This window comes from Fusarium oxysporum, genomic scaffold, assembly GCF_000149955.1.
Source record: "Fusarium oxysporum f. sp. lycopersici 4287 supercont2.48 genomic scaffold, whole genome shotgun sequence".
In the NCBI taxonomy this organism is placed as follows: Eukaryota; Fungi; Ascomycota; class Sordariomycetes; order Hypocreales; family Nectriaceae; genus Fusarium; species Fusarium oxysporum.
Genome location: NW_017264850.1, coordinates 93,682 through 106,812, shown reverse-complemented (window position 1 = coordinate 106,812; position 13,131 = coordinate 93,682). Strand labels below are relative to the sequence as shown.

Below are 13,131 nucleotides of genomic sequence, written 5' to 3'. Positions count from 1 at the left end.
GGGTACCAAGAGTCCATGGGTAGTTGCAATGGAAAGGTAAAAGTGAAACAAAATGTACAAGGACAAAATACATCGGCTACTAAAGCTTCAGCATCCATAGCTGCTTGAGTGATCAAATCCAAGCGCAGTCAGACAGCTTTCAACCCTACCACCAGATTCAAGGTTATTGATACCTCGTCATTCTCTCTCTCCCGATCTTTCTCCGCTACCTTTAGACAAAGATGCCCATCGCAGTTACACCGCCAGCGGCGCACGCCGCCCTGAAGGACACTGTCATGTTCTCTCCCTTGAAGCTTGGCAAGCTGAACTTGAAGCACCGAATTGTGCAGGTACGCAGTAAAAGTCAATTATTGAGCCCCAAAGAACAACCTAACGACATCCTTCCAGGCACCCAACACTCGCATGCGAAGTGAATTCGAGTCGCGTGGAGTTTATGTCCCTGGCCCTCGTATGGTGAAGTACTACAGCGATCGCTCCAGTGACGGCGGTCTTCAGATCACTGAGGCGACCGACATTGCCCTGAACGCTAGTGCTTACCCTGGTGTTCCTGGCGTCTTTACCGACTCCCAATTACAGGGATGGAAGAAGGTAACAGATGCTGTCCATGCCAAGGGCGGTTTTATCTTCACTCAGCTGTGGCACACTGGACGGGCGTCTTGTAGTGCGCAGCGAGGTGGTGAGAGGGCTGTCTCCTCTGGTGATCAGCCCATGCCGGGTACATATCTGGATGGCACTGATACCAAGGATGACCCGCCTCGAGCTTTGACAGTGGAAGAGATCCATAGCATTACTGCCGAATGGGCAGCTGCCGCCAAGCGAGCTGTTGAAGTTGCTGGGTTCGATGGTATTGAGATTCATGGTATGTACACATCCAGTCTCTGTACTTCTACCTCTTGCTAACTGTTAGGATCAGGTGCCAATGGCTATCTTCTCGAGCAGTTCCTTCACGACAACATCAACAACCGAACTGACGAATATGGTGGCTCTATCGAGAACCGATGCAGATTCCTCCTCGAGGTCCTCACTGCATGCTGTGATGCTATCGGTGCTGACAAGGTCGGTCTTCGACTTTCGCCTTACAACTACTTCCAGGGCACTAAGGACAGTGACCCCAATGCTCACTGGTCTTACCTCTGCGGCCAGATCGCCAGTCTTCCAGACAACCACAAGCCTGTTTATGTGCATATGTAAGTCAACCTCCACCATCGAACCGCCATCAACATGACTGACAATCAATAGGATTGAGCCCCGTTTCGACGAAGTTCTCGACGAGCAACAAAAGCTCGCTGCACTTGCCAATGGCAGCAGTAAAGATGGCGCTGCTGTTGAAGTTGGCAAGCAGGCAAACTCGCTCAACATATTCCGCAACATTCTCAAGCCTTCTGGAATTGTATTTTTGGCTTGCGGAAACTTCAACCGGGATAACGCTCCTACCAAGATTAAGAGTCATGAGGCTGATTTGGTTGCCATGGGTCGACACTTTATTGCCAACCCTGACTTGGCTGAGAGATTACAAAATGGCTGGCCCCTCAACGCCTATGACCGCAACACATTTTACGGTGCTGATCCTCCGGAGAAGGGTTACAATGATTATCCTTTTTACAACCCTTCACAAGAGGTGAAGAGTGAAGCGTGAAGTGGGAGTCTAGCAGCGGAAGTCGGTATTATAGACTACATATTGGTATGGGGTTGCTTAGGCATAGCTGAACAAATACTTGACCAAATGACTTTAATAATATTGAAAGTGATAAAGTAAACCTCATCTATCTGAGTGTTTGCTGGTCGCACTATAACTTTGGTTTGGCGTGTAATTTACTCCATGTAAGCTTGAATCGATGCCTGGATCTCTGCAAGTCGTGGAGATCCATCGGCAATCGCCTTGGCATCCGATATAAAGCAGTCAAAGAGTCTATTGAGTTATCCGAAGATAATTGAAATTTATCTCAATACCTTCTTTACTTAGGATAAAAGTCTCTTGCTTTATGCCATCCTCTAGATTGGTCATTTGGCGACCGTCGAAGGCAGGCGTCATCATGGTAAGGAAAATGAGAGGATCACAGACTCAGGATAATAGGGAATTCGATTGGGAATATGGCTCAGGAAAGCACAGGCGACCAATATGGACGCCAAATGTTAGTTAAAGTAGCGAAATGAACGAGGAAAGCGACGCGAGACAATAAGAGATCGATAGTCTGTTAGTAGCAGCAATGGCTGCGATGATCTATAATGGGTTCGGAGTGATCTCGTCTGTAGTAGAACAATAGTTAGGAACTTAGGATGTCAAAGCCAATAACCTGTCAATCTTCGAATAGTGCCTGGATAATGCCGTGTAATCTTTATAAATGTCTTCTTGGCCACTAACAATACCCCAATAAGACAGTATAGTGCTTATAATTAGAGACTTGCTCTTAGTGAACCACCACTGGCCTCAGACTCAAGCTGCGAGAACTTCTCAACATCCTTCCACATATCATACGTCAATAACCATCTCCCAACTCCATGGTACCTCCAAGGGAAAGGGTCCTCTCCTGTCTCCGAGGACTGCGGTATGATCGGATTCTCTCCACTGAGCCACTCTTCATCCCACTTTCCATATTGCCTGAACCGCTCATCTCGCTGTCTCTGCTCTTCGCCATCGGGAAGGTGATATATCCATTGGTTGTACGTTCCTCTTTGCACAACCATCTCTGTACGTTCTCGTCGACATGCCTCGTAGACGGCGAGAGCTTTCAGCTTTGAGGCTGGTGACTTATCAGTAAGCTTGGCAAGACATATCCCGAGGACACCACCGTCCTCTAGAGCCATGCCGGCACCACTGGCAAGATATGGTAGTGTTGCGTGGACAGAATCACCGAGCATGGTGAGGGCTCCCGAAGGGTGTGACCAAGTTGGGTCGAGGCCAGGACGAATGCATAATCTCCACTTGAGAACAGAGTCGCAGAGGTTCAGCATCTTTCCAATACGAGGGTCCCAATCGGCAAAATGGGCTCTCATCTCTTCGATATTCCCCTTCAAAGTGTTGCCGCTATCGAGTGGGATATCATCTGGCACTAAAAGGACCATGTTGAAGAGTTCTCCTCCCTTCAGCACGTAATTGACTGCATGTTTATCGGGACCGACCCAGTAGTTGACTTGAGGATCCTCCACGAATGGTCTTAGGTCTGGGTCCTTTCTCATCTCGTCTGTCGACAGCAGCAGCCGGTATGCCAAGTCGCCCGTTAATTGTGGAGGATCGGATCGGCCGAGGAACTGCTCTCTGAGTGAAGAAGCGATGCCATCAGCACCAACTACCAAGTCAGACTCCATCGTTTGACCTCCTTCTAGAAACACAGTTGCGTGGCTGTTGTCGGCCGCTATCTCGTAAGACAAGACTTTAGATCCGCAGAGAATCTTGGCGCCCAGCTCATGAGCTCTGTCCAGTAGTGCCTTGTGCAAAGTCGCGCGATGGAAATCAAGGAAAGGGTAGCCTCCCGAGGCAGCCGCATAGCCATGGTAGTCCATTTCTGATAGATGGTTTCCCTTCCATCCGATGAAGTTGCATTTCCTTGGCTTAGTAGCATTCTTGACCAATTCCTTCTCGAGACCCCAGGAGAAGAGAACTCGAGCAGCGTTGGGAAGGACTTGAATACCGGCGCCGACCTCGCCGATTGCTGGTGCAGACTCCAGCACTGTGACATCATGGCCGGCGAGACGGACAGCGATTGCAGCACCGAGACCACCAAGTCCAGCTCCTACGATCACTACCTAAATAAACATTAGTTTGAAATGTTTTTGAGATGCAGAACCTTGAACTTACATGAAGTCTGCTCGAGTCGCTTCTCTCCATCACTTCCTGTATCTTGTAGTTGGGCATCTTGACTCTAGGCTGCTGGATCTCAATTGACGATGGGCAGAGGAGACAATACCGAGTAAAAGGACTCTACATCCGTATTAAAGGTCTATGTGACGAAGTCTAGGTCTTGTGGCAAAGCAGACACAAGTGGTGGTGCGATGACTGGTTTGTCCGACTCACGACGCCTATTGCCGATATGCTCTTGCCTTTACATTCTGGGAATAGATAACCATCACTAGCTCAAGCACGGATCTTGAACCCGAGTTCCTTTACCCACTCACCCATGTCCGTTAGCATCCTCCCACTTATCAAGATAATGTGCGGGGAAGTTGATAAGGGTGGGGATGCGGTAGCACTGTGGCGGAGTCCAGCCAAGCCTATCGCTTATCAGAGTTACACTACTAATCAGTCAGAGCTCAACGGCATTCGGCAATTCCTCCCACTCTAGAACCCAACGTTCCCTCACTCTATCTCTCGTTCATCTTTAACATTTCCCACCTCATCCCACTCTACAGCCATGTACGGAGCCGACGACGAGCTGTCCCTAGCGGTCGATGCGTTTCTTACAGAAGCCATGGGTCGTAAAACAGACACAATCGCAGGGTCAATCAGAGACCTCTCGAAGAGGTTCTGCAGCCTCCCAGCCAGCTCCTCAGAGTGACAAGTCGTTTGAGTGTACTCATCCTGGCTGTAGCAAGAAGTTCACGCGCTCAGAACACTTACAGCGACATGCTCTCAATCACTTGCCGGGCGGTTCTTCATGTGACATATGCCGTGCACACTTCAAACGGCCTGATTTGTTGAGTGAGTGACCATGTTTTGTATAGCCGAGTCGATCAAAGTTTGTTCTTACGTATCCAAAGGGCGACATATGGAAAGACATCGCCAGAAGGATCTTGAGGCCGGAGGAACCGGCTTTGGCGTTCTCGATACGCGAAAGAGATCTTGGGAAGCACCCGACGGTACGGTCGTTGAAAAGCGACCGTGTCGGAACAGCAACACGAAAGCCAAAAGTACCAAGGGTTCAGGACAGAACCCTCAAGAAACACAACAAGTCCCATCTCCAGAATCCGACCAGGCAGATAATACAAGGAATCAATCCCCTGGGCTGATCGCTTGGGGCCACAACGAAGGCCAGTCAGGGAATGGAGTTGATCTTCATCCCTCATCCGACTTGCACATTGAAGACTCCATTTTTGTTCACTCCGCCGGTGAACTGGTTACAGACGACCATTTAGGAAACTTTACCACCTCAACCGACCCATTCCATCACAGTGAAGGCATAGGCGAGTTTTCATTCGACCAGCTCGATCCACTACTGCTCAACGAATCATTCGTGGATACCGCAGCACTAGACTACACGCAAAACTTCCAGCCAGATACGGCCAGCTCATTTAATATGCCCTATACGACTGCTTTGGACTACAATTGGTTATTTAACATGAACTTGAACCCAACACCAACACCCCTCGCAAAGGCCAACGAGCAGTATATCCCATCCGCCCAGATGTCGGAGCCCGTCCAGATATTATCACCAGACTCTATCAACAGCACGCGTCGTTGGTCTGAGTCGGTACATTCTCACAGCAGTGATACGAGGCAAGATGCTTCTGATCCCCGAACCGCAGTCTTGAACCATACCAAGACAACTCCGGAGAGCCTTGCCAGCTCTAGAACTGAGTCTACAACGCCAGCACAATACAAAAGTGCCAAACTATCGAGGCCCAACGTCGCCCACGATCATCAATATGTCGAGGAACCGCAATTCAACAGACCATTCTCGATGCTCGAGAAAGGTTCATCGATACCCAAGATCGACGAAAGCGTGCGCAAACGAATTCTCCAAGTCGTCGAAGCTGCCAACCCATCTTTACCTGATTCTCGTCACTCCCTGTGGGATGAGCCACTATTGTCACGAGACTCCCTACAAACATATCTGGAATTATTCTTCGTCAAGTTCAATACTGCCTACCCACTCATGCACCTTGCAACCTTTGATGTCAGCAGAATGGAACCTCTGCTTCTCATCTCCGTCCTCCTGCTTGGCGCAACCTACTCGACCAAAGATGCCCATCAGCTGGCTGTATGTATCCACGACGTCATACGGCCTAGCATCTTTTCCCATGCTAGCTTTTCGGCTCGTGCGGAACTATGGACTCTGCAGACTATCCTTTTGGTGGAATGCTTTGGGAAGTCTCGGGCTGGACAGAAGCAACACGACATGAGTCATCTCTTCCATGGACTTCTTATAAATCTTATTCGCAGATCTGACTGCCAGTCAGTTCGCCCTCAAGGACCGCCAGCTGACTGTACCGATTCGAAAGAGGGTGTACTGCGAGAGGCTTGGAGACGATGGGCCATTGCAGAACAAAAGAAACGGCAAGTCGCTCAAGCATGATTCTTACTGGTAGCATTCGACTAACATGTAATTACAGTCTCGCACTTCTGTGCTTCATGTGGGATACACAGCATGCAGTTCTATTCTGTCAGAGTCTTTGCATGTCCGCATTTGAGCTTCGTCTCGAACTGCCATGCAGCCAAAGAATATGGGAGGCTTCAGATCCAACGTCCTGGGCTACGGCATGGCGCTCGTCAGCCTGCAGTTCCCAGCAGACCTTTTACCTTCCTAGTCTCAAATCCTATCTCGGACCATCAGTGCCGCGTCCAAAGGCATTGACAGGATTGTCTCACGTACTTATGCTACATGGCTTGATGTCCATAGCATGGGACATGCAGCGTCGTGATCAGACAGCACTTGGAGTAGTGGACGGTGACGGACCCGGATCCAACTGGCGGAAGCTCATAGGGAATGCTTATGACGCTTGGAAGGAAGACTTTGATGCTTACATAACCTCAATCATTTCTCGACTGCAGAATACACCTGAGGACCAGGCCAGAAGGAGTGAATACGTGGCGTTTGCTACTGCATACAATGCTCTGTTTCACTCAGCACAAGCACTTCTTCATATGGAATTTCTCGATATACAGATCTACGCTGGTGCTCGCCATATACTAGGCCGACCAGTTCAGCAGAAGGACTATCGCCGATCCGCAAAGGCTGTCAAGCAGTGGGCTTGTTTAGTGACAGAACGACCAAACAAGGATCAAACCCCCCACGCCGAACAGGATACAAGAAGCCACAAGAGGCCAGCCTCTATAGCTGCATGGCATGCTGCTCGATTGCTTCATGAAAACACCAAAGTGCTCACGCGTTCAGACGCAATGCAGCTCTTCCACGTCCCCTGGTGTCTGTACCTAGCAACTCTTGCATGCTGGGCATTCTGCCACGGCCAGCCAAACAGAGGAGGTATCCTTGACATGGAAGATGATGCTGATGACAGTGATGATGATTGTGATGAGATTATCTGGAATCCTCGAGGAGAAATGCATAACCTCGTGTCCAGAATGGCTCAGAATCGGCCTGAGGATATGGATGTAAAAACAGGTCAACAACGACAGATTGTCGGGCTTGTCTGGACTATGGCTGAGACGTTGAGCAAGGTTCGGTGGGGTATCTTGCACGCTGGAGTTGTCGTGTTACGGGGGCTGATACCGCAAAGACTTATTAACCAGTATGATGAGCCTCATGATGATGCTTTCTAAACCAAATATACTGGTTTTAATAGAAATATAACTCTAATATTTCAGTTACTAATTAACAGTAAACACTTATATTAAATTATTTATAGCCCTTATTGCAGTAACATGTCTTTATATCTCCCCTATTAAAAGACTATTTATCTAATATAAGACTAATATAAAAGTCTAAGCTATTAATAATAATAAGATAGTATTATAATATATATAAGAGATATTTAAGTAAGTTTTAAATAAGGCATAATATACACAATAAGTATGCCAATTAGATAAGCATGCCAATTAAAAATCTTAACTCTCCTAAGATAAATTGCAATAAAAATATAGCAGACTATCTAATTAATTAAAATTAACTACTATACTTATCTCCAGAGGCCTTAATACCCTCTTGACAGGTTCTTGCATTATGCCTAGTCTTACTGCAAGTCCTATAATGCCCAAACCCTTAGTTATATTAAACTTCCCTTGACTACTACTTCTTAATAATTCAGCTATTACCTATATATCTATATCTATCTAATTAATTAGATCCTAACCTTCTTATATAGTTATACTCCCTCTATTCTATAGGCAGGTTCTTTTTGCCTTATGCTGCCGGCTAAGTATTTTATTTACCTATTAAAGCTCTTAGTTCTTAGCTCTTAATAAGGCAGTCTTATATATATTTCTCTTTATTGCCTTAGTAAGAGATTAAAAAGCTTTAAGAATTAACTCTAGGGAGCTACTATAATATCTTCTAATTTATCTCTAAAGGTATTTAGACTAAGATCTAGCCTTAAGAACTATTCTTAGGGTCTTTAAAGTCTAAGCTTAAGCTTATTAGGCCTCCTCCTTAATAGGCATTAGAGTTTATAGCTATATATTAAGCTTTAAGATTATAACTTCTAGGTTAAAAGGAATAAGACTAGCTCCTCTAAAGCCCCCTTTAATATTTGCCTTAGTTATAGTTAATTAAAAGGCAGTATAAAAGGCTAGGAAGAACTTAGTCTTAGAAATATAGGTTATAGACCTTCTAATTAGATACTCTATTTCTTAATTATATGCCTTTTTTAGCAGCCTAAAACACCTAATATTAAGGGGCTAAAGTAGGTAAGAAAAATAAGGTAGTATATAAAGTATAATAATATTATTCTCTTTATAATATATCTAGAAGTTAGCTAAATAGTAACTTTTATAACTATTAAGACTTAGAAGATAATAGGCACTAACTAATCGGTTAATTATATATTAATTAAAGTACTTTAGCCACTTAAGACCTATCTTATTATCTATCTAACTATTTTAGGTTATAGTAATAGCCTAAGTGGCCAGGAGGTTACTTTCTCGGTACTAATTAGTAAGGTAATATTAGCCTGTAACTATAATAAATAGATTAATTACCTAACCTTTTATATTAATTACTTAAATTGCTATAACCTATTCCTAGTTTCTAGGCTAGACTGATTTTAGCTATCTATGCCTTTCTAAGCTAGTAATAACTATAGCGCTTAATATTATACCTATTATAAAGCTAGTCTTATTAAAGTTTTAGATATTATCTAATTAGATGCTATACTTTGTAATTATATTCTATATAAGCCTAAACTAATTATAAATAGCAATTAGATCTTTATATTTAGCCCTCTAATAGTTATATTTCCTCTAAAAATATATCTTAAGCTCTAGTTACTACTTAATAAAATTAATAGCCTAGCGCTTACTAACTAGTAATATATTGCAATTAGTAAGTAGTTAATTTACTATTTCTTTAATATTATAATACCAGGAAGGAAATCCTTATTAATCTAGGTTAAGGATATACTAGACTATAACCTATTCCTCTAGATTACTTAGTTTCTGTGACTTTAAAACCTAATTGCAATATGCAGAGATACCGTTATATTAGGCATAGAGGGTTAAGAAGTTTATATTATAGACCTTTGCAGCTTATTGCAGACTTAATTTTAGGTCTGCCTAATAGGCCTAAAGTGCAAGAAGGATTTAAGCCTCTTTATTAGATTAAGATATATTATTTAGTTAAGAATTAATTAATTAGATAGTTAGATATAAGGTTAAGGGATTTTTAATCGGCATGCTTATCTAATTGGCATGCTTATTATATATGTTATATTACTATGAGTTAATATTTTCCTAATATAGCTAAGTTATTTAAGATAAAGCACAGGATGCATTCTAGTTCTATAGTTTAAAATTAATTATTATATAATTAATATAATTTACCCTGTTCTACAGGATATAGACTTAAGTTTTAAATAATTTAATAGCATTAGGATAGACTTAATTTTAATAGAAGGTTAACTTATATTTCTAATTACTATCTTAGATATATACTTAAGTAAGATAACACTTCAATAGCAATGCGTTAAGTTTTGGCTCTAACTTATTAGTATCTATTGTAACAAATATAATATTTAGCTAGGAATTATTGTTAATTCTTTTTAGAACTAATTCGTCAGGCCACGGCGCTCAAGCCTATGACAGAGCTTGGTCCTTTTAATCCTATCCCTACTCTAACCCTAATTCTAAGAAGTTTATATAAATGCAAATAAATACAATTTATATCCTTGGACTTGTTATTGTAATTGGTAAGGTCATTATAGGATTAGTGCTAATTGTAAAGCCTTAGTACTCATTGTCCCATGTCAGATTGTCTAGGGTTAGATAAATATGTTGGGTACACGTGACGTAGTCGCCGGGGTCCATTAACACGAGGAATACGATACGGTGCTGCCTACAGACTGCCGAGCATATTCCTGCAAATAAATATCTCATCTGTTCGACTGCTTCCTGTAATCACAAACATTAGTGCAACCCAAGCAAAGACTACCAAGATGCATCCTCTTCATCCTGAGTGGACCGCATTTGTTACACAGAACCCGAACATCATCCATGACGACGACCAACGCAATGGAGATTTTCTTTCTTCCGTAGATGGCCATAAACTTGCCACTCAGGTACTTACGACCGACACCACTATTCCATGTCGTGATGATCACCAGATACCTGTTCGAATCTATACGGCAAAGGAGACTCAACCTGCACGCGGCGTCGTCATTTTCTTTCACTCCGGCGCCTTTAGGCACGGCTCTCTTGAGACAGAAGACGGTACGTGACCAAGCTACAAAAATGCAGGTTGGCAGATTGTCAAGTGCAAAAATAGCTAAAGATGGAACGGTCTGCAGTCTCATGCCGGTACATGGCCCTGGGTGGTCCCATCACGGTAATCAGCGTCGAATATCGACTCTGCCCAGCATATCCGTACCCTATCCCGATCAACGATGGGTGGGATGCGTTCCAGTATATTGTCACTGCACTTCCCAGCCTAGTGCCTAGGCATACCGAGCCAGTGAATTTAGTCATCAGCGGGACTTCCTCAGGCGGGCAGCTTGCAGCAATCGTCTCGCAACGAGCCCGGGACTGGTTCAAAGTGGTGGAAAATGCAGCCATCCCTGCAAAGATAACGTTGAGCGGAGTCTTGCTCAGGGCCCCAGTGACTGTTCGTGGAACAAATGCAGCATTCATACCTCCCCGGTTCAGAGACATGCATCATTCGTGGTCTGTAGACTTCGAGACACCCGGCCTTGATAGGCCTGATATGGAGCAAAGCCATGGTGCGTTTTCTTCTTCTTCTGTATTTGTCCGTTGCATTTCTCTGTAGGCGTTAACCCTGACCTCGTCCAGATGTACTTGGAGTACCGCCCGAGGACAGAAGCTGCCCTGACGCCTACCCGCTATGGGGCGATTTCAATGGTTTACCAAGGACATATATCCAGATATGTGATGTAGATATTCTGCGTGATGACGCGGTGTGCTACTCGCGCGGCTTACAAGAGGTTGGAGTGGACGTACACGAGTCACTTTACAAGGTGAGCGGACGGTTCTCAGCTCGTAGAAGTTTCTGACAAAAAGAAAAAGGACCTTCCGCATATTTTCTGGATATATGGCCACCATCTGGATGTTTCCAAGAAGGCGCAAGAAGACTGCGTGCAGGGGTTGAAATGGCTCCTTGGACTCAGTGGATGACAACACAATTTGGCAGTTGAATGCCATTCAGGAAGTATATACCTACTGTGTTGAACGATGCGTTTTAAACACTTTTTTGTTTTTTTAACCGATCAAGTTTGTCCGTGTCATTACCTCCTGAGCGCGCGTAAGGCTCCAAAACCCCTTGAATAGGTCCTGGGGTGTCACGTGCAAGCAGGGATACTTAACATTATGCACCGACATGGTCGAACGTTCAAGAGGCAGAAAACCAAACTGTGCACAACCCTCCCAGCCTTATGCGCCCCTACAAGAACCGTCGCCTATTTTACCTAGTACCCCTTTAGACGTCTTTTTTTTATTTCTTTTTATTATTGACTCTCTTTATCCCTCGTTCTCCTTAACTTGGCATAATTATACGTCATCATTGCCATCCTAACCCAAATTGATATTGACGTCCTCTCTACAATCTCCAAGTGGCTTTGTTCGTCAGGCTATATATCCTTATTATCTATACTATTTTCACTAAAAGAGGTTAATAGCAGTGGAGGGAAAGGCTAGGTAAATAGTAATACTTTAATTATTATATCAAACTAGTTACGACGTACAAAGAACTTGCTGAACTCTGGATTACTCTCAAGCCTCTCCAAAGTGCAACTATCATATTGCAAAATCAGCTCCAGACCATGGCCTTCCGCATGACGTGGTGGTAGGATGATGCAACGGCCGTCAGGTTTCCCCTCAGTGTCTCCAACAGTGACCCGAAATGCAGATGGGTATCCAAGATCACGCCCGAAATAAATGTCGTTATATCTATGCGCTTGAAGACAGACTATGAGCATGTCTGGACCAGGGTATCGGTCAACATTCCAAGTCAAGGAGGTACTCTTTGGCATCTGATTGAGAATTCCAACGAGACGCCTTACTGCTTTGTTGTTGACAGCAGCAATGGCTCGTTTGACACTAGTCGCCAGCTCCACATAGACCTTGCCTCCATCTTCTTCATTTTGTAGGCGAGCAACAGATGCTCTGGCGACCGCATTCGGCTCTGCAAAGTTTCCCCAATAATTAGACGGAAGTGGCGGGTTTTCCATTCGCTCTCTCGCGTCAACGGTGATCGATAGCTTAGCCTCAGGGTATTTATGATGGTCTATCTGCCTGGCCAGGACAACGTGGCGCCAGAGAAAGGCGCACACCGCCTCAGTCGTGCTCAACTTCGTATTTGTGGCGCCTTTCAGGACATGATTCTTGAGGAAGGAGAGCTTCTCGGCAGAGATGGAGAATATCCCATGCTCCACAGACCGAACCTCAGCAGCTTCGTAATCTGTCGGGTTCAAAAAGGTAGAAGAGGTCTCTGTGAGCTTCCAGTCGGGAAAGTCCTCCAGAACTACGCCTTGTTCACCCTCAACAACTGAGCTTCGATCAAGAGGCGTGATTGGAAAAGTTCGGAGGCCGAGCCCTTTGGTAATGGCAGCCAAGTGCGTGCCTATTGTCTTGTGCAAGATAAAGTTGCAGACGCCATCACCCGCCACATGCTGCATATCAATTAGTATCTGTCTTGGCAAATGATCATACCTCAATGCTTCTGTTGTACAAGTGGCATCTCTGGCGGTCGTGTAACTAAGAGCAAGAATCAAATAGCGTATAAAATGGAAACTTACATGGAGACAGGTTCCGAGTATGAGGCCCCCAGGTATGAAGTTACACTGAAGTACCAACGC

General features: G+C 44.7%; 6 protein-coding genes across 8 annotated transcripts; 3 read left to right on the top strand and 3 right to left on the bottom strand.

Moving 5' to 3' along the window:
• Positions 1-2: 2 nt before the first annotated feature.
• FOXG_17382 (uncharacterized protein) lies at positions 3-1,788 on the top strand. The gene is made up of 4 exons (XM_018397385.1): positions 3-329; positions 388-859; positions 914-1,187; positions 1,240-1,788. Exons 1-4 carry the CDS (start codon positions 222-224, stop codon positions 1,634-1,636), a joined length of 1,251 nt encoding a protein of 416 aa, XP_018258365.1. The 5' UTR covers positions 3-221; the 3' UTR covers positions 1,637-1,788.
• Positions 1,789-2,168: 380 nt separating this feature from the next.
• On the bottom strand, positions 2,169-4,096 carry FOXG_17381 (uncharacterized protein). The gene is made up of 2 exons (XM_018397384.1): positions 3,797-4,096; positions 2,169-3,744 (listed from the first exon to the last, which is right to left on the bottom strand). Exons 1-2 carry the CDS (start codon positions 3,851-3,853, stop codon positions 2,395-2,397), a joined length of 1,407 nt encoding a protein of 468 aa, XP_018258364.1. The 5' UTR covers positions 3,854-4,096; the 3' UTR covers positions 2,169-2,394.
• Positions 4,097-4,284: 188 nt separating this feature from the next.
• FOXG_17380 (uncharacterized protein) lies at positions 4,285-7,522 on the top strand. 3 transcript variants are annotated; one of them, XM_018397383.1, is made up of 4 exons: positions 4,285-4,507; positions 4,558-4,636; positions 4,696-6,211; positions 6,268-7,522. In XM_018397383.1, exons 3-4 carry the CDS (start codon positions 4,704-4,706, stop codon positions 7,433-7,435), a joined length of 2,676 nt encoding a protein of 891 aa, XP_018258363.1. In that variant the 5' UTR covers positions 4,285-4,507; positions 4,558-4,636; positions 4,696-4,703; the 3' UTR covers positions 7,436-7,522. The 3 variants fall into 3 exon arrangements, with proteins under 3 accessions (XP_018258363.1, XP_018258361.1, XP_018258362.1); XM_018397381.1 differs by having other exon boundaries at positions 4,285-4,636; XM_018397382.1 differs by having other exon boundaries at positions 4,288-6,211.
• A 2,682-nt stretch (positions 7,523-10,204) lies between these two features.
• FOXG_17379 (uncharacterized protein) lies at positions 10,205-11,452 on the top strand (the record flags this gene model as incomplete). Its single annotated transcript, XM_018397380.1, has 4 exons — positions 10,205-10,534; positions 10,612-11,040; positions 11,111-11,295; positions 11,345-11,452. The coding sequence occupies exons 1-4, from the start codon at positions 10,261-10,263 to the stop codon at positions 11,450-11,452; spliced, it is 996 nt and encodes a 331-aa protein (XP_018258360.1). The 5' UTR covers positions 10,205-10,260.
• Positions 11,453-11,536: 84 nt separating this feature from the next.
• FOXG_22798 (uncharacterized protein) lies at positions 11,537-11,656 on the bottom strand (the record flags this gene model as incomplete). The annotated part of the gene is made up of 1 exon (XM_018403212.1): positions 11,537-11,656. One exon carries the CDS (start codon positions 11,654-11,656, stop codon positions 11,537-11,539), a length of 120 nt encoding a protein of 39 aa, XP_018258359.1.
• Positions 11,657-12,003: 347 nt separating this feature from the next.
• On the bottom strand, positions 12,004-13,013 carry FOXG_17378 (uncharacterized protein; the record flags this gene model as incomplete). Its single annotated transcript, XM_018397379.1, has 2 exons — positions 12,004-12,945; positions 13,005-13,013. 2 exons carry the CDS (start codon positions 13,011-13,013, stop codon positions 12,004-12,006), a joined length of 951 nt encoding a protein of 316 aa, XP_018258358.1.
• Between the last annotated feature and the right edge of the window lie 118 nt (positions 13,014-13,131).

Excerpts from the sequence above, each read along its gene's own strand:
- FOXG_17380 (XM_018397381.1), top strand. The coding sequence starts at position 4,387 with ATGCGTTTCTTACAGAAGCCATGGGTCGTAAAACAGACACAATCGCAG. Across the intron at positions 4,637-4,695 it reads CAAACGGCCTGATTTGTTGA|GGCGACATATGGAAAGACAT; the intron begins GTGAGTGACCAT and ends ACGTATCCAAAG. Across the intron at positions 6,212-6,267 it reads ATTGCAGAACAAAAGAAACG|TCTCGCACTTCTGTGCTTCA; the intron begins GCAAGTCGCTCA and ends ATGTAATTACAG.
- FOXG_17381 (XM_018397384.1), bottom strand. The coding sequence starts at position 3,853 with ATGCCCAACTACAAGATACAGGAAGTGATGGAGAGAAGCGACTCGAGC. Across the intron at positions 3,745-3,796 it reads GCGACTCGAGCAGACTTCAT|GTAGTGATCGTAGGAGCTGG; the intron begins GTAAGTTCAAGG and ends ATGTTTATTTAG.
- FOXG_17382 (XM_018397385.1), top strand. The coding sequence starts at position 222 with ATGCCCATCGCAGTTACACCGCCAGCGGCGCACGCCGCCCTGAAGGAC. Across the intron at positions 330-387 it reads TGAAGCACCGAATTGTGCAG|GCACCCAACACTCGCATGCG; the intron begins GTACGCAGTAAA and ends ACATCCTTCCAG. Across the intron at positions 860-913 it reads CGATGGTATTGAGATTCATG|GTGCCAATGGCTATCTTCTC; the intron begins GTATGTACACAT and ends TGTTAGGATCAG.